General features: G+C 33.7%; 1 protein-coding gene across 1 annotated transcript; it reads right to left on the bottom strand.

Annotated features, from left to right (window-relative positions):
- Window positions 1–13,179: 13,179 nt before the first annotated feature.
- LOC143574037 (ABC transporter C family member 5-like) lies at window positions 13,180–21,843 on the bottom strand. Its single transcript, XM_077058765.1, has 11 exons — window positions 19,825–21,843; window positions 19,406–19,726; window positions 19,233–19,319; window positions 17,527–18,207; window positions 17,257–17,421; window positions 16,425–16,719; window positions 16,117–16,331; window positions 15,662–15,967; window positions 15,227–15,290; window positions 14,402–14,641; window positions 13,180–13,612 (listed from the first exon to the last, which is right to left on the bottom strand). Exons 1-11 carry the CDS (start codon window positions 21,829–21,831, stop codon window positions 13,500–13,502), a joined length of 4,494 nt encoding a protein of 1,497 aa, XP_076914880.1. The 5' UTR covers window positions 21,832–21,843; the 3' UTR covers window positions 13,180–13,499.
- Window positions 21,844–26,493: the final 4,650 nt, after the last annotated feature.

The raw sequence follows: 26,493 nt of genomic DNA, 5'->3' as shown, positions 1-26,493 counted from the left end.
TTTACGTCCGTTACACATGTGTAAAAAGTCGACTTGGTGCGTAAAAAATTCTGTAATTTTTTTACGTCTATGTAACCTACATATATTACGCATGTGTAAAAAAATTCGGAAAAAAAAATAGTTACACTGAGTTCTTTCGAGTTCTTAAAACTCAAAGGGGTTCTCATTTGAAATCTCCCCTATATATATATATATATAATACTCATCTTTAAAGAGAAACCTAAAAACTTCTAAAGAATTATTTTTAATTAAAAATAAAAAAATATTTTCAAAATTCTGTTTTTGCCATTATTCTTATAATTTCTTACCATTCACTTGAAAAAAATAAAAAAAAAATTAAAAAAAAAACCTGTTGTAATGCACATACGTATTACAATGCGATACCGTTGTATTACATACGTGTATTACTATGTATTTTTAAGTTCATAGTGTTTAATTGCATATATTCAATATTTGTGTATCGTATATATGTAGTAGTGTTGTATTATATGTAAAATAATAATAATAAAATAAAATTCGATGTAGTGCGCATGTGCGTTAATGTTGTATTACACATACGTACTAATGCGTATTCGATGTGCGTATTAGTCTTATATTGCATATATACAAAAATGTGTATCAAATATGTGCAATAGTGTTGTATTTGATATAATGCTAAATATATATAAATCCCTTGTATATTTAATATAATATTTTATTAGTTTCCGTTTGGTTTTTATTAGAATTTGTATATTAGTAGTATATTTGAATAATGTAAGTTTCAAGACTTGTTCATGGTTAAAAAGGGTGAAAAAAGAGCTAAAACAAGCCAAACCGGTGAACCGGAGCATCAGAATTGAACCGGACCGGATCAGAAAACAAACCGGACCTGTCAGCCCCCCCCCATCCGGAGCGCCGCGCGACCGGGAGACCAAATCCCGCCACGCGGCGCGCCGGGCATCCCGTTTCACGTATTTTCTTCGGTTTTTATCAGTTTTGGGCCCAAGAAACCTATTTAAACACCCCTAAACTTAATCCTGAGCATACCCTGCGAACCAGAGCCGAATTTGGAGTTTCCTGGAGCTTAGGATTGCAATATTTGGTGGGTTTAAAGGCTAGGAATCAGCCGGCGAAGTGCTTATCATCCAAGAACGAAGACTCCGGGTTTTATCGCCTTTAATCTTCCGTTCTTATTTATTTTCGCTATGATTTCCTTTATTATCGTTTTGTTTGCTTTTATGATGTTAGGCTAAACTTTATAGACTGCCTAGGCTTATGATGAACCTTTGTTGATGTTTGATTTTGACTTGGGATTTATTTATCGTTATGGTTTTTATGAACTAGTTAAAAGGTTTAATTATATTAAATTGATGCATATGTGTGCTTAGGGTTGTTTAATTAAGTTTTATCATTCCATAGTTGCCTTGATTATTGTTTGTCATTATGATAGGTTTCTATTAGGCCATCTACTTTGTGTTTTTGACTATTTTATGATTGATTTCGCGATAAGATCATAGGAATAATATTAGTTAATCAAATAAATCTAAGTGTGTTGCTAACCTAAATAGTTGTAAGGTGCTAGGTTATTGATAGGTTTATATAGGTCTAAATATATATAAATCCCTTGTATATTTAATATAATATTTTATTAGTTTTCGTTCGGTTTTTATTAGAATTTGTATATTACTAATTTATTTGAATATTTTAGGTTATGGGTTTCAATAATGTCAAAAAGAGGGCGAAAACAAGCAAAATGGAAGAAGGCCCGTCGCGCGGCACTTTGGGCTCAATTTTCTAGAATCTTCTACAAATATTAAGACTTTGGGCTCAGTTTTCTAAAATATTCTACAAATATTAAGTTTATGGGCTTAGATTTACAGAATCTTCTACTAATTTTAAGTTTATGGGCCTTAAAAGTCTATATAAACACCCATAAACTTAACCCTAAGAATAACCTGAAAGCCATAAACAAAATTTGGAGCTCAAGAGGTGATCTTTTGGAGGTTTTGAAGGCTTGGAATCATACGGTGGCGTGCTTATCATCCAAGAACGAAGACCACGGGTTTTATCGCCTTTAATCTTTCGTTTCTTTTGTTTTCCACCATGAATTCCTTTATTATTGTTTTGTTTTATTTTATGATGTTAGGCTAAAAATTATAGACTGCTTAGGCTTATGATGAACCTATTTTGACGTTGTGTTTTGATTTGGGATTTATTTATCGTTATGATTTTTATGATTTAGTAAAAGGTTTAATCATATTAAATTGATGCATATGGATATTTAGGATTGTTTGATTAATTGTTATTATTCCATAGTTGCCTAGATTATTGTTTGTCATTATGATAGGTTGCTATTAGGTCATCTACTTTGTGTTTTTGACTATTTTATGATTGATATGCATTAAGATCATAGGAATAATAATTATTAATTAATTAAACCTAAGTGTGCTGCTAACCTAAATCTGTAAGGTGCTAGGTTATTGATAGATCTTTATTATTTGATCTTGCTAGATTTAGTTCTTCGTAAGGAGTCCGTCTAGGTTTGATTATTTAATTATTGTCTATTGAATCAATTCGATATATTAAACTGTTTTTGTTTTCCGCGCTGTAAGGTAGGATTTCGTATAAAGGAACTAAATTGTAAACAATTGGGTGACCGTAAGCGAACTTGATTTTTAATACTGGTGTGCGTTAAAACTTGTTAGAAATCCATAGGCTTTCTCATGAGAAGGGTCAGGGGTCCTATTTGGTTTTTCTTTTAAGTGTCTATTTTACGATCCCAGTCCATAACTAAATATTTTCCCGAGTCAATTCATTACCAAAATTTAGGGGAGTCTAGCCTAGGTAGTTTTCTCATCATCAACTTATTTTCATAACAAACTTTGTTTTCGTTTAATTTATTTGTTTTCTTAATTAGTTTTAATTATAGTATTAATTTAGTATTTTAAATAAAAACCCCCTTAAACAAATATAAATAATAAGTCGTGTTTTGTAGTCGAGTCTAATTAGCTAGTAAACGTAATTTAAAGAGTCTCGTGGGTTCGATATCCGGACTTACTTAGTTGTACTAGAGTCGACCGGTTCACTTGCCGGTTAGTAGTTTAGTTAAGTTTAAGAGTCTAGAATTTATTACTTAGTGTCTAGATTAGCGTGTTTTTATATAACTACTTTTAGCACATCATAGGTCTTTGTTGATCAGGATTGCTAGATTTAGTTCTTCGTAAGAAGTCCGTCTAGGTTTGATCGGTTAACTTTGTCTATCGAGTCAATTGAATATATTAGACTGCCTTTGATTTCCGCGCTGTAAGGTAGGATTTCGTATAAAGGAACTAGTTTGTAATCAATTAGGTGACCGTAAGGAAACTTGATTTTTAATACTGGTGTGCGTTAAAACTTATTAGAAATCCATATGTGTCTCTTGAGAAGAGTCAAGGGTCTTGTTCAGGTTTTCTCTTAAGCGTCTATTTTACGATCCCAGTTTCATTACTAAGTATGATCCCGGGTTAATTCATAACTGAAATTTAGGGGATTCTAGCCTAGGAAACTATCTTGTCATCATTTGAATTAAGTACAGGGTTAAGTCGTTTTTTAAGTCTTTAGTTTTATTAATTAGTTTAATTTTAGTTTTTAAGTAAAACCCTCTAATAATAATAGATAAATAGTCGTGTCTGTAGTTAAGTCTAAATTTAGCTAGTTAACGTAATTTAAAGAGTCTTGTGGGTTCGATATCCAGACTTACTTAGTTGTACTAGAGTCGACCGGTTCACTTGTCGGTTAGTAGTTTTAGTTAAGTTAAGAGTCTAGAATTATTACTTAGTGTCTAGATTAGCGTTTATTTAGTTAGTAAATTAATAACTACTTTTAGCACATCAGTATTCTATGCAATACAACACTTTTGTATATATGCAATGCACTCTATTACACATGTGCACTTCATCAACGAGGTTTCAGACAAGGTTTTTTTTTTAAACCAATAACAACATATAAGAATAATGGGAAAAAAAAAAGAAACTTCAAAAAAAAATATTAAAAATAGTTTTTTAGGAGTTTTTAAGTTTTCTCTTTAAGATGAGTTTTCACTTGATCTCACCCCTATATATATATACTAGATTTTATCCTCCGTATTACGGGGGTTGTTTTACATTTTCGTTTTCAATATTTATATATGTCTATTTGGATTTTAATTTTATTTATTTTAAGAAAGTTAATAATTAATATACTTGAGGTTTGATAATAAAATGGGTTCACAAATAGATGATAAGTTATAATCCGGTTTAAAAGCTATCTGGGTTTGGTGATACTCATTACCCGTTTATTTTCTTTATTATAAAATTATTTCTTAATTATAAATAATATCTTTTTTTAAATAAAATAGGATATTAATTTTTAGTATATCTCTATTTATAGGATTTTCATATCAAATATTTTATGAGATTAATTTTTAATATAATGAGATGTTATAACCCGTTTAAGAGCTATCTGGGTTTGGTGAGACCTTTACCCGTGAATTCGGGTCAAATGCGTGAGAAGCCTTCATTTACAAATAAAGCAATCTGATGTCTTGAGAGAATGGTTGTTTTACATTTTTTATTTTTTAATATTTATTTTTGGGATTTTAATTTTTTTTATTGTAAGAAAGTTAATAATATACTTAGGGTTTGATGATGAAAGAGTTTCATAAATAAATGATATGTTATAATCCGTTTAAAAGCTATCTGGATTTGGTGACCCATGACCCACTTATGTTTTTTACTATAAAATCGTTTATTAATTATAAATAATATCTTTTTCTTTTTAAATTGGATATTAAATTTTAGTATATCCCTATTTTATAGGATTTTCACATCAAATAATTGGTAAGATTAATTTTTAATTTAATGAGATGTTATAACTCGTTTAAGGCTATCTGGTTTTGGTAAGACTCATACCCATGAATTTGGGTTAAATCAATGAGAGGCCTCCATTTAAAAATTAAGCAATCTGGTGGCTTCCATAAAAGGAGGGAGCAACCACATCGTAACACATAGGATTTTGGTTTTTATATATATATATATACTAGTAGGTGTGCCCGCGCGTTGCAGCGTTGACGGGGATGCAATCGGTATGAGTTAACTTTGTGCAATGGTTAATGATATTGTTTGTCATTTGTTTATCAAAAGCTAATACCTTTTCTTCACCCAAGTTTCTCTCGCCAAGGTCCACAAATACTGTCTTAAATTTATAAAATCTAAGAGTAAATAAGTAGGATAAAAAACATCCTTACTCAGGTATACTATTCTTGCAGTCAGCTGTCAGGAGAAGAACTTTCTGGTATATCTTTGTTTTGTGAAGATACCTGCAAGACATCTACGGTATAGGAAGGCTGATCAAATTCTTCTGCTAAGTTAATTACTTAGCTAAAATTACAAATTTACAAACACTACAACCCTAAGATTAAAAAAACTTTATGTAGCCATACAACATACAATGCCTACCAATTAAGATAAAAATAATAATAATTAAGTCCAAATAAACCGTAGGTTGTCCTTATAACTAAATAACACACCCACACACACTGCCTACCACTCACATGATCCGCAGGCCCAATTACCTCATTGCTTGGTTGCTTCCTGCACCTGTTCATTGGGTTAGAAAAAGGTGTGGGTCCCATCATGGGCCTCGAAAGTGGTGGTCTTTGAGGGGTCATGGTCATTGGATTCGGATTCAGATTCGGATTTGGAGTTGCATTTGGATTTGGAAGTCTTTGGAATGGATGTCCCGCCATGGGCCTAGAACCAGCAGCACCCGACATCCGAAACGGGTTGAGATTATCTGGGCCCATTCATGGTAAAGTCTCTGTTTTGACCTTTCTAATTGTTCTCGGGCCCGTGATACTACACCATCCATCTCGGTAAAAAAAGCCAGCTTTGTCTCCAACTTGTGCAACTGTAGTATAAATTTATTATTACATAATCTATATGATGTGGCAAATTTAGCCAATAGTTTATTGACACCTCCTCTGTTTTTTCTACCAATGATGTTGCCAGCTGGCGAATATGGTCTTCTTCCTGATCCGCTAAAAACTTGGCGTTAACTGCAGCAGCTGAGATGGCGGTAGCAGCTGCACGTGTCAGTTTAACCATAACCGGATCATCTTCATTGTCCGAAGTTTTTTTGTCCTTGATTTAGAGTTTTTCGGTTCTGTGAACACTATATCAATAAACATAAACCAACAAATTAAATTAAATTAAATACAATAAGATTTTATTTGTAAGTTGTAAACTTAACAACTAACCTGAATTGGTGTGTTTTCAGCCAGTGTAGATGAGGGCAATTCCGTCTTTTCTGCCATCTCCTCGTATTTTGGAGCTTCGGTTGACTCAGAGACGTTGCGTCCCTGCCGCAACGCGCGGGCTTCAAATGACGGTATTGACCTAAACTATAGGCATCCATTTAGTCATATTTAAACACCTTAAAGTGGATGAAAGTGTTGTTGACTTAATTTTCGACCTGACCGGGTCAATTTGGTTTAAGATTAAAAACATATATATGGGGCATATATTTAACTTAACTAAACATAGTAATCAAAGGGCTTTTGGCCTAACGATATCCACGTGCGCAAAATGGTGCCCCTGCCCAAGATCGAGATTCGAGTCCGTAACAGGCAATGGTGTAACATTAGAAGTAGATTAGACAGTGGTTAAAAAATACTAAAAATAGTAGACATGGTTTAGTTAACACCATCTCAAAATTCGAAGAAGAGGAAGAGGAAGAGGAAGAGGAAGAAGAAGTTGGTCGCCATTATGGTGTTTCTTTACTTTTTGGAGTCATTTTGTTGGAGTTTCACCCTCTGATAGACATTTGACATGGGGTTTCAGTAATTGATTTTGCTGAGAATAGAGATGCGTATGAGTTAAACATACAGGTATGTTTATACAAATAGCATGACAGGTATGACTGTGCGGGGAATGCAACTGGAATGACAATCAAAACTTTACAGAAATTTATTATATTACAACATTGCCTTAAGCATTGGGATACCAACAGCATAGCCTCTTGATGCAGATCCTGTTAATGCAGGTTATGCCTTTTCTATCATCAATATTTTCAGCAAATAAAGTGTAACTTAAAGCATATTTGCAACTGCGTATATGTAAGTATCTACATAATAATGAATTCCTTGAAGAACCCGAGACAAACAAAAGAACTTTTATAAGTATGCAAATATTCAACTGTAAAAGATAAAAGGTGAAACGCTTTCTAATGTTTGTATGCTATTCATGTGATTATACCAAATGGACTCTTGAAACTGAATACTCTGCTGATGGTGGGCCAGACTATTGTGATAAACTTACAACTACTTTGAAGCCCGCGTGTTGCAGCGGGGAAGGACAGGATTTCGGTGGTAGAGTTTCGGTTCGGTACCATTAACGTAACTAATTAGTTGTTTTAGTAACATGACCTAAGTGTATCTTCACTTACATAATTGAAACTAATATGAACTCATGTTGTATTATAAGAATGGCGTTTTAGGTGTCCCATATTCAACATCATACAATGTTCAGTAAAGAGAAACTAACCATTTACAAGAAAAGAAACTAAAATTTTACATTAAACCCGACTTTAAATATGCATAAAAGTGAATACATACATAATACATTCATCAAAATGAACTTAAACATAATGTACAACTATTTTTGCATGAAATGTCTTTCAAATCTTATCATAAACCGGGCAACCCAAGTCGTAATTCGGTGGGTTTGGGGTTAAGAGCATTCTTGTTAACGGGACCAAATACCAAAACCTTACCAAACCAAAACAAATCTAAACAACCGAATAAACCAGAATGAACTGATATTAGTCTTAAAAAATGAAAATTGAACCGAAACCAATGCAAAGCTAGCCCATATAACTGAAAATAAACAACTTATGTTAAAATTATGAAAATGGTATTTTCTATCTATTAGATATACAAGTATGTAAAAGTTTGTAACAATAAATAAACTGTTATACAATACATTGTATATAATAGTAGATTTATTAATTTATAAATAAAGATAAAGAAAATGAATGTGTTGAAGGAGCAAACAGGTGTGCAGTTTCAGTGACCGAAATGAACCCAAAAACAAAAAGAAAAAGGAAAAAAAAAACTAAAACCAAACCGAAACTAGAAACTGATAAAACTAAACCAAACTAATGCAAAACCAAGCCGAAATTAAAATGGAAAAATTATGAACAAATAACCCAAAAAAAGCTCCAAAACAAATCTAAACAACCGAATAAACCGGAACGAACTGAAATGAGACTTTAAAAATGAAAAATGAACCGAAACCAAAAGCTAATAAATTAAAACCAAACTAAAATGAAACTAAAAAAACACAAACCAAAAAAACTGATGCAAAAACCAACAACTAAAAAAATGTTACGGAAACGAACCAATAACAAAAATAAAAAGAAATGTTAAATCGAAACAAAACAAAAACCGGGAAAAATCAAAACCAAAATGATGCTAAACACCAAAATAAAGAAAATAAAAAAAAATCTAAAACCCAACCGAACCGAAAACTGATAAAAGTATACCAAACCGATACAAAACCGAGCCGAAATTAAAATGGAAAAATTATGAACAAATAACCCAAAAAAAGCTCATAATTCTTTATATGAACAAATAAACAAGCATATTATAATGCAATTCAAAAAACTCAAATTAGTTGTAAATTCTAGGACTTTGATGAAAACTTACTTGGTATTCGAAAACACTCTTTTAGCTCCTACAACGTTGTTCTTTGTAGGACTGTTTTGCATGAAATGTCTTTCAAATCTTGACATAAACCAGACAACCCAAGTCGTAAGTCAGTGGGTTTGAGGTTAAGAACATTCTTGTTAACAGAACCAAATACCAAACCCTTACCAAACCAAAACAAATCTAAACAACCGAATAAAACGGAACGAACTGAAATGAGAATTAAAAAATTAAAACTGAACCGAAACCAATGCATAGCATAGCCCATATAACTGAAAATAAACAACTTATGTTAAAATTATGAAAATGGTATTTTCTATCTATTTAATATACAAGTATGTAAAAGTTTATGACAATAAATAAACTGTTATACAATACATTGCATATAAATAGTAGATTTATTCATTTATAAATAAAAATAAAGAATTGCATATAAATAGTAGATTTATTCATTTATAAATAAAAATAAAGAAAATGTATGTGTTGCAGGAACAAACAGGTGTGCAGCTCAGTGATCGAAGCGAACCCAAAAACAAAAAGAAAAGGAAATGTTAAATCGAAACAAAAAAAAAAGCAGGAAAAATCAAAACCAAAATAATGCTAAACACCAAAATTATTAAAAAAAAAAAAGCTAAAACCAAACCGAAACCAAAAACTGATAAAACTAAACCAAACTTACATGATCAAATAATTCAATTTGTTGCACAACTTCATTCGTAACATGTTAAGTACCTCCACTTGTCTTGATTGGTCTTCATTGTAACAAAAACGAACTTTTATTAGAATTCCAAAATAATCATAGAATGTTATATATTTATATTCAATATTCAAATGAATAAACAAACACCTTGTTAAGTTCATCTTGTTGGATAAGGGGCAACCAAGTTAGTTTGAATTACTCAACAAAGTCCTGGATAGTAACAAAGATCACATCAAGAAAATGTTGTTTATATTGTTTATAACTATATCTATATTTTTAAATTAATTGAAATCAGTGTCTACAAAAAGATAATAAAGGAAACCAAAGTGTATACCTTTGCATCGGACAATTAAGTTTAGTCAGAAGAGCAAGGGAAGGAATTGATCTGCCGCTAGAGCCACTTCTAGATTAATCCGATTCGTTGCGGAGACAATTATTGAACCTATTTCTTCTGATTCCTGTACTAAAAATGCGTAATTTTTAATCAAACAAAACAAACTTGAAAACACAAAAGAACTGGAAATTGTTTAACAGCGGAGATGAAGGCAACCATATTTAAACAACAACTCGAACACAAACAACAAACAGATTCATAATTATTTTGGTTAATCTAATCCATTAAAAACATAAATTTTAGTTGATTCCGGTCCAAATAACATAGTTAAGACTCAAATTGCCTTGATTCAATTTATAAAAGTAGGTTGTACAAGTTGCATGTGAAAATTCGATTCAAAACCTAAATGAAAACTTATCATGATATTCAGGTAACTTCTTTTCCAGTTTAGGAGACTGAAACTTGAATATTAATATTAGTCTTAAGTGTCTAATTTGCTTCATTCTTAATCATGGTTAAATTAACTGATGCTCTTTACTGACATTTTATTAGCTTTCTCAAATTTTCAGGATTATTTATGGACTACGATGAGAACACTATCTTTTTTGATATACAAGGTGGAGAAAGTGATGGCCAGTTCGTTCACGACATAGAATGGGGTTCACAAGGCATTGAGTATATGACTTCTTTGCGTGACGAGATAGCTACTCAACTAGTTTCAAATTAATAAAATTAATTTTGTATGTGAAGTATTAACTTCTATTTAGATTTTCTTGGATTTTGAAGTAATAATGTGTAATTTGGATTTTCTATTATGTTTTGTATTTTCTTTTTATACTCTATTTATCGTTCAGGGTTCTAAACAAATAGATACATTTCATTCAGCATAAATTAGTTCAGATGGTAAGATAGTCATTTTGTACAGCTATATATTTCGTTACTCGTTAAGACTATGGGTCTTTTTATTTCAGCTCGGCCGAGATATTTAAATCCTCGGAGACAGCCCTGGTGTAGTAACTTTTCTTCCTACGATTAAATTTATCCTCGTGTACCTCTTTGTCATATTCAACGTTGTATCAACTTATCGAGGTTGATACGCATGTGGACTCCATTCGTGTTACTTATTAATGCTCGTGAAACATGTTATTCTTTCATTTTATAAGTATTCATATTCAATAACTTGGTGAATGATACAAAATAGAGTCTTGCTTGGAGGGCTGTGGTAACAAAACAGTCTGAACAAGTCTATAAAACATTAAACACTCTAATAAAGTTTGGGCATATTATCGTCGATCTTTTGAGATTTTTTTTTAATACAAGGGCCATTTTTTAGTACTTGTATCTAGCACTGGAAATCTCAAAGACGGCGACGTGTAATAGATTTTGGCTTAGGTCTAATCCAATATCAATATCATATCCAGATACCTCAATCTCAAAACCTAAACATTAGCATATTATATACATGTGAGCATTCTAAGGACAAGGTTGAGTTACATGTGGAGTTATGGATGAAATGTTTGAGGAGTGTTTTGAATCAAAAGTACATAGATAATCAAAGACCTGCTACTAAGCCTTCGAGGTGAGATGCGTATGTAAAGATCGTGAATGACATATGAAAAACACTAGGATGGATGTGCCAAGTTGGAACTTTCAAAGATAACCACAAATGCTCAACATTACAAAAATATCCAAATTTCTTCAACGCAACAAACAAGTTTACTTACAAATCAGCAGAAAGACAGTTGTCGAATATATCATAATAAAGAAATAAACAATGATCTTGATGCAAGTTTTAAAGTTCTTGTGTCCTACTAAGCATGTTATAGTGTAAAAATGTTGAGGTTTGTAATTGTAAGGCGTGATTGCGTGACCAATCAAATTTTACCTATTGCGTATTATTACTATATAACGAATTAAAAGTCTGGTGCCGCTTGACTTTCTATTGGACCAAATGGCAGAACATCATTGGACAAAACCAACTTTTATGTTTTTTATTTTAGTTTTAATTTGGGTTTTGTAACGAACATAACCAAATTGATTGAATTCGTGTCGACTCACCGTCGAAATGCTCGGGACCGCTAACGCTTGGGTTTTACCACCGCTAATGCAGGGACCGATAACGCTCTTGTTTTTGCCAATGCCCGAGTTTTACCGACCATTTTATTTTAGTTTCGGTACCGTAACAAATTCTACTGACTCACCGAGGACCGTAAAACTCGGGTTTTACCAGCGTTTGAATTTTACCGACTGAACAAACATCGTTTAAATTTTTTTTAATCATTTATACATTAATTTGATGAATTTGATTTTTTGGGTTTTAACGACTGGGTTTTACCAACATTGTTTATATCGTAACGAACAAGGCTATCCAAATTCGCCTCTACTCGCTATTCTAACGCTCGGGTTTTCCGACGCCCAGTTTCAATGTTCGGGTTTTACTTGCCAAATAAACTTCATTTTAACTATTTTAAGTTTTTTATATGTTAATTTGACGAATTTATTTTTTGGGTTTAATTCTGCTACCGTTACGAACTTTAAGTATTTTAATTTTAGCTATACAAGCATTGTTACTGTTTCATGTGTTAATGTAGAAATTAGTTTTCTTTAAATTTAGTGTTGGGTGTCTTAACAAACTTAACCCATAACAAGCGAATCCACATCAGTGCACCACCGCAACAAGACAGGTACAAAAATAGATCCCAATCGCCTGGCGCAATGTGCCGCGTAAAACACTAGTTGAGAGAACAAATAGACAGTGATGCGTCTTTGATTTGGGTTTTAAGCAAATGGATCAGTGTAATTTCAATTTAGCATGTACATCACATATTTGTCAATGACTCTATAAAGTGGATAATTTAATATTTTATTTATATAAGAATCAAATATGTTCTTGATAACTTTAGAGACTTGATTACAGTTTAAATTTACTAAATCTCACATATTTAAGACATTGTGCATCCCACATAAAACAAATTAAGTACTATCATAATTTACCTCTAGAACCAAACTACAAAATTATTAATATATGAAGTGGATATAGCCCAGAACAAATCATGCATGCCATCAATCCTACCCTTTGACTATTTTAAGTCAACTAAAGCCAGCATAACATAAAAGTATAAAACCTAAAACCATATAAAACTGCATCTCCCTCTAATATAGCATTAAAAAAATCAAATGTTAGTAACAAAACCTGCTCATTGTATTTACATACAAACAACACGAAACAACCCAAAAATTGAGTACCGTTATCGCTTCAATCAAATTCCGGGCTGAAGAAAACCTCTTAAAAGTCAAGTCAACAAAACCATTAGAAAATTGTTAGATAATCACTGCAAAAGCTATTCAAACTAAGTCTAATATCTCCTCATGAAGGACCATTTTGAAGAATTATGACTAAAATCATCTTTAAAAACATAACTTAATGCACTTGATAGAAAAAAGATTGTTTCCCATTGCTCCTTTTCACTAATAATTACCAAAAAATAACACTATCTTTCTGGTTTCATAACCAGATTATTTATGTTACAAAGTATGTCAACATTTAACAACATGTGAATCTCACAATTCATAACGGTTTTTGTTCGCTAGCATGTACCTTTTTGGCACGTTACGTGTTACAAACCTCTCTGGCACCGGTTTTGACTTTGGTCAACATGAAGCTCGGGAAACAGAAGCAGGGTTGAGTTTGATTTGATTCATGCAGTAGGGTCCCACTTCCTTGGTTCTTGGTTAAAAGGTAGTATCCGGGCCCATCATTTGTATCAAAAATCCGGGATGCCACTTGATCTAGACGAGTATTCCATTACTAATTTATAAAACATTGATGTCCTGTCTTCTAACAGTCGAGTTGGAGAATCAAATTCTGCAACTTGCCCTGTAAAACACGCGTAAAGCATTGTTCTTATAAATACGATAAAAGTTTTCTTAATCAACAAGCAACCTAATGCAGAATCTTCTAGATAGGAAGAGTTAAATTTATGAAACAGTTAATTGGTAAAACGGTTAACAGTCAATAAAGTCAAAAGTGTTTACATATCCTAAATTGTTCCTTAAAAAAGTTAAATTAATTTTTAAAAATAGTTTCATTATTATAGTCAATGTATTGATTAGTTTTAAAAATAGAAAATAGGAAAAGAGAACTTTGGTTGGTTGAACTTGGTTAAACTAGTTACTATAGGTGGTTATTCGACCCATTTACCTGTGAATTGGCCCGCTTCGGTCTTTTAACCTATCTTAATTCTCAAAACAGTAAATATAAAAATTGGTTTAAAAATAAAACCTGAGTCATTTTATTCAAATATTAGGCTGCTTTCAGTAATTTGTGTAATAAAATTTCACAGGGTAGTTTACTTATAAAACAAATTGAATATATTGGACAAAAAAATGCCAAGCCAACCCAGTATGACCCAGCCTGTTTGCGTCTTTTTTTCTCAATTGTCAAAATGGTAAATTTTTAAATAATATTTGACAGCCTAGTTTCTTAATTCTTATAGGACTGAAAGTGCTAAGTCAAGCCAGCCCGACCTGTTTCAACCTAAGGAAAACTTGTTTTGGCTCAAACCATCTCTAGTTCAACCTGACCGTTTCAAAAGCTTTGAAAATTATGTGTCCTTTTTATGGGGGGGCGTATAATTTTGGTTGACCAAAAGAAGTCAATGCGTACCATCACTAAGAACAAGAACAAGATCACTATCAATGACAGTAGGGATACGGTGAGCAATGGTACAAACAGTACAATCCTTAAATTCTTGACGAATAATCTTTTGGATTAAATTATCAGTGGCTGAGTCAACTGAAGCGGTAGCTTCATCAAGCACCAAGATTCGGGCCTGTTTCAGTAAAGCCCTGCCAAGTGAAACAAGCTGCCGTTGGCCCACACTCCAATTGTCGCCGTTTTCTAAAACTGCAAGAATCGCATAACAAAAATAAATTCAAAAAGATTATCTTTTTATTTTGTTTTGCTAAAAATGATATTAACAAAGTGGCAATTTTGACCCATTTATAAACAGGTCGATTCAGCTTACGTTTTATTTCTAACCGGTCAACTAGGGTATGATAGAGAATTAGCTTAAAAGAAAACGTGTCAAATGGGTCCAGACAAATAAGTCAAACCAAGAAAAAGTCAAAAGTGCTTTTAATGCATAAAACTTCTTAAATTACTTTACTAGAATAAACTTGACCACTATTGAAATAATATATTTTTGTAATCATATTTTATACACCAACCCTGCCCGAACCATAAATTGTCACCTAAAAGACATCAGCTTAAATGTACTTTTAGTGTATTAATATATAAAACCTCCTAAATTATTTTTACAAAAACTGAAACTTATTAAAAAAAAATGTTTCGGGTCAACACAATTTGACCCATTCAGCAAAAAAGGTGCATTGTGACCCGTTACCCAACCCACCAGGCCTGTAAACTTTGCTACCCTACATTAATTATTTACAGCTTTCAGATTATAATTCAATTACATGTAAAAAATACCTGGTGCATCAAGCCTTTGCTCCTTCTCACGAACCGTATCTCCAAGTTGAGATTTATCAAGTGCCTATTCATAAAAAAAATGTGTTTATTTTCATCGATTTGAATTTAGATACTTCAACACTTTCACAGTTTGTATTTGTTATTGTGTTCAAAATATGTGGCTAGAAGTACTAAGTTTCTATTTCATAAGCTCGTTTATAAAACACATTAAATTTCAAACTTTATTTTCAAGTTTGCAACTTAAATTACTTATTTGTCCATTATAGTCATCATTACATACAGATTGATGGCGTTGATCTAATTTAATAAAACTCTTTATTTTTTATGAAACTATTGCATTTTTATTTTGCAAATAATCAATCTTGTATAACAGATTTTAAGAATGTTTAACATTGATATTTTAAGAATCCAAGAATTTGAAATTAAATATCTAACCTCCCAAATTTCTTGATCTGTATGCTCTTCAAGGGGATCAAGGTTGCCCCGAATGGTCCCTTCAAATAAAGTAGGATCTTGTGGTATAATGCTGAGTCGAGAACGTAAATCATGTAGCCCAATTGTTGAAATATCAATATTATCTATAACAATTCTACCACTTTCAGGTTCGATGAGTCGAAACAATGCTTGAATTAACGTTGATTTACCACTTCCCGTACGTCCAACAATCCCTATTTTCTTCCCTCCTGGGAATTCACATGTCACACCACGAAGCACCACAGGCAAATTTTCCTTATAACGAACCTATTAAATATATAAAAAAATCAATCTTATAAGCATATAAATCTCAATAAATATTATCTAAGGACTAATTATAAAAGTTGGCGTGCAATAACAAGATGTTATGCATGTCAACAAATTCATGACTTATCCAGAGATTATATTAAAAATACCTTCAAATCTATAATTTCAATTTTCCCTTCCTCGGGCCACGAGGGTGGGGGGCGGTTATCTTCAATGATGGGTGGAGCTTCACTCGGGATATGGCAATATTGATGAATCCTCTCTATAGAAATAATCTTGTTTTCAAGCTTGCAAAAGCTAAGTATCCACCGTGATAAACGAGCATTTAACTGCAAGCCATACGTTACCGCTAGTCCCGCCATACCTATAATAAATAAGTCAAATTGGTTAATCTTTATGTTCATATCAATTAACAAGGACCCATAATAACATAAATGAAAATAGAGAAAATACTTACTAGGATCTATAGCTTTACGCGGGAAACTCACTAATAAAACGAGACAAAAAGCAAATACAAAAGTTGATAATAACTCCATGCGTAAACAGAGCCATTCGATAGCTGCGATGCTGCAGAAAAACGGGCGGGCAAAACAATCAAGAAGATAAAGATTCCGCTTCATAAACCTTTTTTCCTGCCCGAAGCCTCGGATGGTGGCTGCCCCGGCAATCGATTCCCCAAAAAGATTAATAATTGGAGATTTTTGGATGCTAACAATACGCACTAATTCCCTTGATGAAGCCATGTAGTATTTCTGATAAAGAAAGCGTAATTTAAATGTTATTAGTTCATTACTTTACGCAAATGTAAGCTGACCCGATAACCTCCTAATCAACTTTAAACAAGATCAGAAGTTATTAAATACCCATAACCAAGAGCATACGGGTCAAACGGGCCTGATCTGGTTTACTCAATTTCTATTGTAGTATAGGTGGAAATCATGACCCATTCTTGAAAGAATGGGTTGATTTGGGTAAAAACAAATTGTATATGGGTTCATTTGGGTCATCAAAATAACCCAAACAAATTGTATATGGGTTCATTTGGGTCATCACAAATTGTACAAGCTTCTTTATAACGGCCCATTTTGACCCGAACTTGTTTTGCTAAGAACCCATATTGACCGACCATGTTTTGACTCAAACCCACCGACCCGCCCATTTTGACCATGTTCTCTATGCTCAGTTTAAAATGTTAAAAGATAAAAATATAGCCTAAATCAACCTATTGACGAACAAACGGGTCGAAATTACACTTCTACACAAAATTATTTAAAGATGAAAATATTCACCTGCATCCACAAGCACGTGATCGCCATCGGGACAATAAGAAGCAAGATTTCCCACGTCACCTGAGTCATCACCCCAACTATACCAAGAAGTTGGATTGTTGTTGCAGCAAATCCACCAAGTCTAAAAGGAATATCAAGATCAACAACACTTTGATCAACCGACACCTGCAAACCCATAAAATCCCATAAAGATCAACAAAATGAAAAAGAAAATAACCCTTTTAAAAATAAGAACCTAAACTATAAAAAAGTTTCAAACTTTAAACACACCCGATTCAGTATTCGTCCTGCTGGAGTAGAATCAAAGAACGACATTGGTGCCCTAAAAACATTATGAAGCATTTTGACAAACAGTTTCTGTGCAGCTGCTAAACCAAATGTAGCCACTAAAACCGCCCTAACGAATATAAACCACGAGCTCCCAAACGCAAGTGCCATATAAACCGCAATCAGCACCAAATTACTAACCCGAGCCGTATCCCCTTCGGTTTGCGGGTTGGCCCACGCCATCCACCAATTACTAGCAATTTGAAGAACTTGAAATAATGTTTGTGCAACAATAATAAGAGGTACTAATAACCCCTTATATGCTGCACCCATATAAGATAAGTAAATCTTCATGCTAATTTTACCGCGCTCTCGTTCTTCTTCTTGAACAAGTTGTTTTTTTCGTGAGCGTTTTGATTTCTTTTTTTCTTTTATTAGGGCTTTTTGGCCTGAGATCGATTCTTTTTCATTTGGAGATTGTGTGGTTGTGTTCATACTGGTTCCGGTTGTCTCACAGTTTTTTATCAAGTCTTGGTCATTATCAGTCTCATCATCTGAGTGGTTATATATATCCATTGCTTCGATTGCTTCGTGGTGAGCTGAAACTAATGTGTTGAAATCGGTTCCTGCTTGCATAAGTTCGTCATATTTACCAGCTTGAATGACTTGACCTTCTTTAAGAACCTAATATAAAAAAATGACAATGATAAAAACAGAGAATGTAAAAGATATACTAATAAAATTTAAAAAAAAATGGTCTAATTTAATGATGCCTAACTTAGCCCTAGATTAATAATAAATCAAGATTGCCAAACCATATCTCATTATCCCCTATTTACTGAGGTACCTAACTCAGGATATGATATAGTATTATAGTTATTGTATTATCATAATAGTATTGCTCCAATGTCTTGTTAGTTGTCTTTACATGATTTTGTTACCATGTATTCAGGCCTATTTCATTAGGTTTTCTAACATATGTTAAGTAGCATTTAATGCATATTATAAATCTCCTAATTTGTTATTATACCAAATTTGTCATTGTTAGGATAAGACAAGAAAATGCCCCTTAATAACAAGAAAATGATAATAGAAATTTAGCCTCATTAAATGCCCCTTAATATAGGGCACAAGCTAGAATACCTAACTTAATCATGTTATTGTTGTTAACATAATTGTTCCTAACCATATGTAAGGAATTATGCTAATATTTTGCAACAACTAAATAGACTAATCATTTTCACATTTTATGTTAAAAAGACTGTGAAACATGCCACATTGGGTTGACCCGAAACACCTTTTCTCCAAAGAAATTATTTTTTCATAAATAATCAGCATGTCAAATATGATTACAGATTTACAGATACTATATTATCTCAATAGTTTTAAACCTTAGTTTTAATAAATCGATTTAAGAGGCTTTATATTGTAAAAAGAACACTTTGGGCGACTTTAACTCATCCCCTGTTTTTTTATTGTACTAATTTGACCCATTAGAGGTTAAATATAATCCAAATTGGCCTGGTCATAAGCAAAAACTTTCTGTATATTAGCCTTTGTGTTTAAATACTATTATTATTATTATTCCTTAATTATGCATCAAATAATTACTTTCCTTATTTTCCACACTTCTTAACTTGCAAGATCCACATTCATCTTTACCAAATGTATTTAAAAAACAAACGAATAAGGAACTGTTTTTTTTTTACCAGAATCAAGTCAGCAGCTGGCAGAAATTCGATCTGGTGAGTTACAAAAACCACTGTTTTAGTCGCTAATGCTGTCAATATGTACTCCTGAAAGAAAAAACAACCATATTTCATCTTAAACAAATCTTTAAAAAACAAAACTTTCAATAAACCACAAACACTTAAACCCGAACCTTAAAGAGTTCTGATCCGGTGTGCGCATCGACAGCACTAAATGGATCATCAAGCAGATAAATATCAGCATCTTGATAAAGAGCCCGTGCTAACTGCACCCTTTGTTTTTGGCCACCGCTCAAGTTTATACCTCGATCACCGATAATCGTTTGATCTCCATGTGAAAAAAGCTCTAAATCTTTTTTTAACGAACACGCGTGAAGTGTTCTTTTGTATTTAGCCTTATCCATTGGATTACCAAATAATATATTTTCTTCAATATTTCCTGATTGTATCCATGCTGACTGAGATACATAAGCTGCAGAACCACAAATCCGAACCTGAACCGCAATTACAACATAAACAAAAAATTAACTTTTTAAGAAATTAATAAATTAAATGACCAAAAGGGCATTACAAATATTAAGTTAGAGCTTACTTCACCGGATATTTTGGGGATTTCACCCAGAATACACGAAAGAAAGCTTGATTTCCCAGACCCCACGCTACCACAAACCGCCACACGCATCCCTCTCTCAACTTTCAACTGAATATTAGACAATGTCGACCTCGGAGCACACGGGTCCCACTGAAATTCACCATCTTTAAGCTCAATCGCCACGTCAGACATCCCACGTGGCAACAAAATCGTGGCATCTTCTTGCAACTCTTCCTCTTGTAAAAAACTCGTGATTCTATCAAGAGAAACTTTTGTTTGAGCCATCATCGAGACCAAATCAGGAAAGTTCCTTAAGGGCTCTTGAAGAATCCTGAAAGTGGCTAACGCCGAAAGTACCCCTCCCGCTGTCAGCTGACCGCCAATCAAGATTGAGGTCCCAAAAGTAACCGCTGCCACGAAGATAGGTGAGCTCCAAAAAAAGAAAGTAATAAATGCTTGTGAATATAACGCTTTTTTGAGCCATTTAAACTCAACACCTCTCATTTCTTCCAACCTTACTTTATACCTATCTTCCCATGCTTGTGATTTCAAGATCCTCATATTTCTTAAACACTCAGAAGTCTTTCTCATTCTATCATCTTTAGCAGCCATTAACCTATCTTGATATTCTTCTTGAACTCTTGCTAACGGGATCGTTATCACTATCGATAAAATAGTGGCGAATAACGTTGCAATACACGCAAGGCCGACACTTTTGTAAAGAATGGCTAAAGCAAGAATGATTTGCATTGGTAGCATCCATATGTCATGGAGATACCACGCGTAATCACCTACCCTTTGCACATCAACCGCCATGTAATTTACAATTTCGCCACTCGTGTGGCTTTGCCTCGCGGAGCTCGAGAGTCTTAAACCTTTTCGGTACACCATAGCGGTAAGAGCCGATCTCACGTGCATTCCCAATATGTCAACCCCTAAATACCATTGTCGGGTCGTTAAAGTTTCTATCAATTTTGCTACAAAAAACACGCCTGCAAGAATGTAGCCTTCGTGAGGGTAATGCTCAATACCGCCCAAATAATCAACAAAGTCGGTGATCATATACGGGCCGACATACGACACGAGCGTGTATGATCCTGCAAAAATCGCGTTTTTTGCAGCTTCTTTCCAAAACGATCTAGCAAGAGCCCAACCTAACGAGGGTTGATTTTCAGCTTTCAACCGTTCCCAATTTGAATTCAAGATTTTGTAATTAAACTTGGAACGGTCTTCGGGTGCAAGAAGCGGGATATCTCGAAGCTCAAGCGGTCTTTTCGCGCCGGTTGAAAGAATCGAGTTTAGCCACGATAATGTTGCTAAACTAAACAAACCCGCATCACTATACGGTGTTACTTTCAAACACCCTGCATCATCTTCTTCAACCAACAACGGTTCTTGAAGATCCGACCCCCTAATCACATAAATCCCAGTCACACCCTTCAACCCAAGAAAACCAAGAAAAGCTAAAGCAGGTGTTGCTGCAAGATCAACTAGAAAGCTTGAAACTTTCAACAATCTAAACCCTTCAACCGCAAATTCCTTCCCATTAACATAAAGAGTACACAAATTGATCAAAAAAGATGCAACCCACCATACCCTTATCAACAATGGAAACCTTTCAAGGGTTTTAGCCTTACAATCAAGAACCGAAAAACTCAACACAAACCATGCAATAAACTGTGACACAGGCAACAACAAAGGCTCTAAACTTACCCCTTGTTGAGACTTTCTAATCAAAGACACACCATTGTAGCATAAAACCACAGTTTGTAACAAAAGAACATAAAAACAACAAAAGACTGCTGCGTTATACACTTTACCAATCTCAATATTCAAAAACTCATATCCTACAGAAACCCTAGTCCCAGTTTCCTCAGCATCCTCTTTTCGAACCCGGGTTCGGTTCACATACAGAACAATCTTGTTCCATAACACAATCAAGATCAGTAAAACCACACAAAAGAAATTAAACCCAGTTGCAGTAAGCTCCAAAACCCGAGTTTCCATCGAAATATGCAACAGTAGAACTGAAGAAATAGAAGACGAAAGTGGGATTGGAATCAAGAAGATGAAAGTTGTTTAATAGTAGGATGAATCTGTCTAGTGGCAAGAGCATTTCACCATGTGTCAATGGGTATTACAGATGTGGGAAATTTGAAAGAAAAAGATGAAATTGAACAGAGCAGAGCAAATGAAGACAAACAACACCTTCAATCTTCAAATACAACACGGATGAGTACAGGATGTAAAAAAAGATTAAAAAAATGGAATCTTGATCAAGACCCACTTCACAAGAAGCCAAAATACCGACTTTAGTTACGTTTTCGCTAGTGGGAAGCACCTCACCCTTTACTCTCCGTTCGCCGGCGCTGGAATAATAATAATAATAATAATAATAATAATAATAATAATAATAAGCTCACCGGAATTCAATCACGACGGCGGCGGTGTCAGGAATTAATTTAATTAAATTAAATTTGAGGATATTATTTGCAGGGTGGGTATTAAATGGAATTGAATTAAATTTACTGCTAGTGCGTGCTGCTACAAGTAGTCAGTCCAATGGGAGCGGGTGGGTTGGTTATATATATAATGATAATGATAATGAGAATCGAAGCGAATCATGATCGGCCAAAAATCAGGGTGAGAGTATGAGAGTGTCGTTATCAATTGGACGGTGTTAATGATGGGTGGGTAGTCTAGCTGTATCTCCACTAACCTGGGCCTCACTCACTACGTTAGTCAGTTAGTACTACCATCTTTGCTTGCATCACATGTCAAATATCAAAAAGAAACAAGTTTTACGAACCAAAGAAAAAATGGGCGTCATGGCATTTTCGTAATTACTCTAAATAAGGTAACCATGCTGTAACAAAAATACAAGTAGAGAAAACTAATTATTACTCTACTTGTATTTTGCACAAGCGTGGTTACCCTATTCAGAGTAATTATGAAAATGCCATCGCGTCTGTTTTTTCTTCGGTTTGTATTGTTTGTGCGATAAAACTCGTTTGAATTTGATTCAGCCGGTTATATCCTGGCTTAACATGAAAAATGATACATTTAGTAAAAATAATATGTAAGAAATGTGTAGAATTGGATTGGTAAATCTATGGTTTAGGTTGTCGTGCGTCTCTTTGCTGGTTTGGTCTTTTTAAAAATGGATTAACAATATATGAGTATGGGGTTGTAAATAGATAGATTAATGGGATTACGGAAGGAAAAAAGTGTAGAAAATATTATTATGTATTTATTTAGATGGCTAAAGTAAACATAATATGATTTTTATCACTACATTATAGAATTTCTTTTATTATTTGTGTAAATTTAGATATCTTGAGTTTTATTATTATATTATATTATATTATACTATAGTATAGTTAAAAATCAAAAGGTCGGTGCCACAATAGTTTTCATAATATTTTATTTGAATTATTCTTGTTTAAAATGTGCTTTTTTAGATATGTTTATTTCACGGATTTATTATTTTGGTTTGGTTCTGGTATCACGAATCTAACTAATACCAACCGAATTCGTTTCGACTAGCCGTAACAAAGCCTTGGTCTTATCGGCTTTTATGGTTTTTTTTTTTTGACATATGTTCATTTTTCGAATTTTTGGGTTTAGTTTGGTATCATAACGAATCTAACCGATGCCGACCAAACTTACGCCGACTAACCGCCATAACGCCCGAGTTTTATGAATTTTGTTTTAAATACATGCATTTTTAATTTATTTTTTGGATTTCGCTCTGGTACCGAAATAAATGTAATCGGTCCCGGCCAAATTCGTGTCATCGTAACGCAGTGGGTTTTACCTAGATAATAATTAATAATGGGTTAAATTTATAAGATCCCAATATGTTGGATGTAAAACATAAACATGCTAACTGGGTGGAGCTCTATGAACGAGGAGAAAATAAGTTGAAGGGAATCCGGAAAAACGAGCACACAAACTTTTTAGTTGTTTTTATCAACCTTTTTAAAGTATGTGATTGAGGTGGAGGGTAAAATGGTCAAAATCTAAAGCAAAAAAGCACACATCTAAAACTCACATGGCAATGGTTAAACAAGTTTACGGAAATGTTAAAAAGTCTTCACTTTTTTTAAGTCCAACAAAATATATGATTGTCACCTAAAATAACGTTAAATTAAAACCGGCGGGTTGCAGCGTCTTAAGAACTGAAAAAAGTTAAGGACATTCATGTCGAAACGTTGATAAATACAAGGATGCCGTAACATCAAATCCGGATTTTATAGAAGCATTATTTTTAAAAGATGTAAGAGAAAATAAAAAGAAACTATAAAAAATATGAAACCTTAAAGCAACTTTGACATATCGTATGTTTGTGTTTCGATGGCTTAAAGATTATGACGCATAACTCCATTTTAAATGAATTTTACACCTAAACGTGGATGTAAATAAGTTCGTCGCAAATGTATAATTGAAATCTTATAAAACATCCGATTTATAATGTTATAAGAAAGAGAAACAAAGTAAAGAATTGCGAGTGTGCTAGGCGTAACTGGCAACACCTTCAACAACTAATTAATTTAATCACTTTTAAACCATTCGTAGTGGATGGAACCCCTATGACCATAGAGGCTTTATGGTTAAAATAGGTGTAGTTGATGGAACTCTTCAAATTATTACCTCAATAATATTTTATTATTAGTTATCAAATAACAAATAACCAAGCCATCAATCACCTTCCACTCCCCCCAGCACCCCATGAGCGGTGTTCCCAACGCTATGGGGGCTCCATGGGGTGGGATAGCCTCCACTACGCATGGTCTTATAGGCACAAACCTAGCGCAACGTACAAATTATACAAACTTCTTGTAAACAAGTTCAAAACTAATAAAAGAAAGAAAGCGGTTTTTTATTATAGATAAATTTGAGGAGGTAAGTTTTCGGTGGGGAGGGGGGGGGGGTGTAAAATTATTAAAGATTTGATTTCACTGGTAACAAATACCAAACCCAAGTGTGAACAAAAAGACAAAGCATCTTTAATGATACCTACATGACCCCGTCTAAAATGGAGACTTTATAAATGAGGCGAAGTTAACTTATAAAAGGAAGTCCTCAAAAGTCAAAACTATCAATCAATAACCATGCATTATATTTACATAAACAATCGTTTTCATCTAACTTATTAGAAAAAAAACATGATTGAGATCAAGTGTTAAATAGTCACATCTAAAACACATATGTAGAATTTGCAAGTAAATATTTTAATATTAGTTAAACAAGATAATCACGTCATTTTCATTTTAGTATTGACGCGTCATCTGATTGGTTGTTTGGTCACGTAACTATATTTGTTTATAAAAACCTAAAACCACGGTTTTTTCCTACACATAACATGCTTGATATATATATTCTATACTATCAAAGGTAAAATATATTTTGTTTTTAAAAGAGTTAATTAATTGAGTAGTCAAATAAAGAAAAATGGTGAAAAGCTAAACACCTATTTTCAAGATTGTCCATCACGCAATACGTGTACTAACAGTCGGCAACGGCTTTTGGTCGGTAGGCGTTGAGGAATTTAATGCAGGTCAAACAAACACATGTACAATTGTACATATATACTTGTGTACGGTAGTTACTTTTAAAAGACTATTTTCAAGTGGACCGGACACAAGACGACCGAGTGTAGTTCGTTTAATCGACATGCTCTTACTCCCACTTTTATACAACCAAAGCATCTCGATTAATCGAACATTTGGTAACACGTTGAACATACTTTCTACAAGTTGCTCATATCTTCATAATATTTTACACACAATACGTGTACAAACTTTTTTTCCAAGCCGATGTCTCAAATGAGACTAAAACCCACAGCTATTTGGTTAAAGGTCATACACTTTTGCCACTAGATGATACGGAACCGGATGACCGTCAAGACCGTGACAAACTGGGTTCAATGCAAAGTGGCTAACGGGAGCGTTCGAGTTCGTTTTAACTTCCAGCCGAGTTCTAGTAATTTTTTTATTTATTTTATCTATTTGTTGGTTTGTTTAAACATTTGAATTTCTTAGGTGGATAAGTTTTATCCATTAGTTTGTTATCTTTCTTTTATTTATATTGTAATTGTGGCCGGAAGGGATTATTGAGTTATTTGGAAAATTTATCTTCTCTACAACAAGGTTCTTTTGTTGTTTTTGTGAATTTCGGTCGGCCGGATCACGACCATCGTTGCTATCTTGGTTGGCCAAGGGTAACGCCGCTAGGGTACGCCTAGGTTATCTACTTACGTTTGTATCAAGTGGTATCACGAGACCAGGAGACTCTCAGCATGGCGGCAGAAGGAAATCACCGTCCACGTAGGGCTGTTCGTGATGATCGCGACCCTCGTGATGCTGAGATCGAGCAACTTTAGCGCCGTGTTCGTGAGTTGGAGCTTCGTTCTTTCGAAAGGTTGGGTTCTAATGTTTCTGATGATACATACACCAATCCATCACAATCGAAGTTTTATATAATTTACTATAAAACGATTACAATAAAGTGGCAGGCAAACGGGCAACAAGCTGCGCCGCAACCCCCTTTTGAACACCAATTATGATGAAGATTTTGATCATGTTTTTGCTAACCAACATGGTGATCACGGTGAACGTTCACCTCCACGACACAGACACCGTACCCCACCCCCTCCACCGGTAGACC

The sequence above is a fragment of the Bidens hawaiensis genome, unplaced genomic scaffold (genome assembly GCF_021521415.1).
Source record: "Bidens hawaiensis isolate Kalapana, Puna unplaced genomic scaffold, B.hawaiensis_p1.1 tig00026825_1, whole genome shotgun sequence".
NCBI classification, from domain to species: Eukaryota; Viridiplantae; Streptophyta; class Magnoliopsida; order Asterales; family Asteraceae; genus Bidens; species Bidens hawaiensis.
This window is presented reverse-complemented; position numbering and strand designations above follow the sequence as displayed.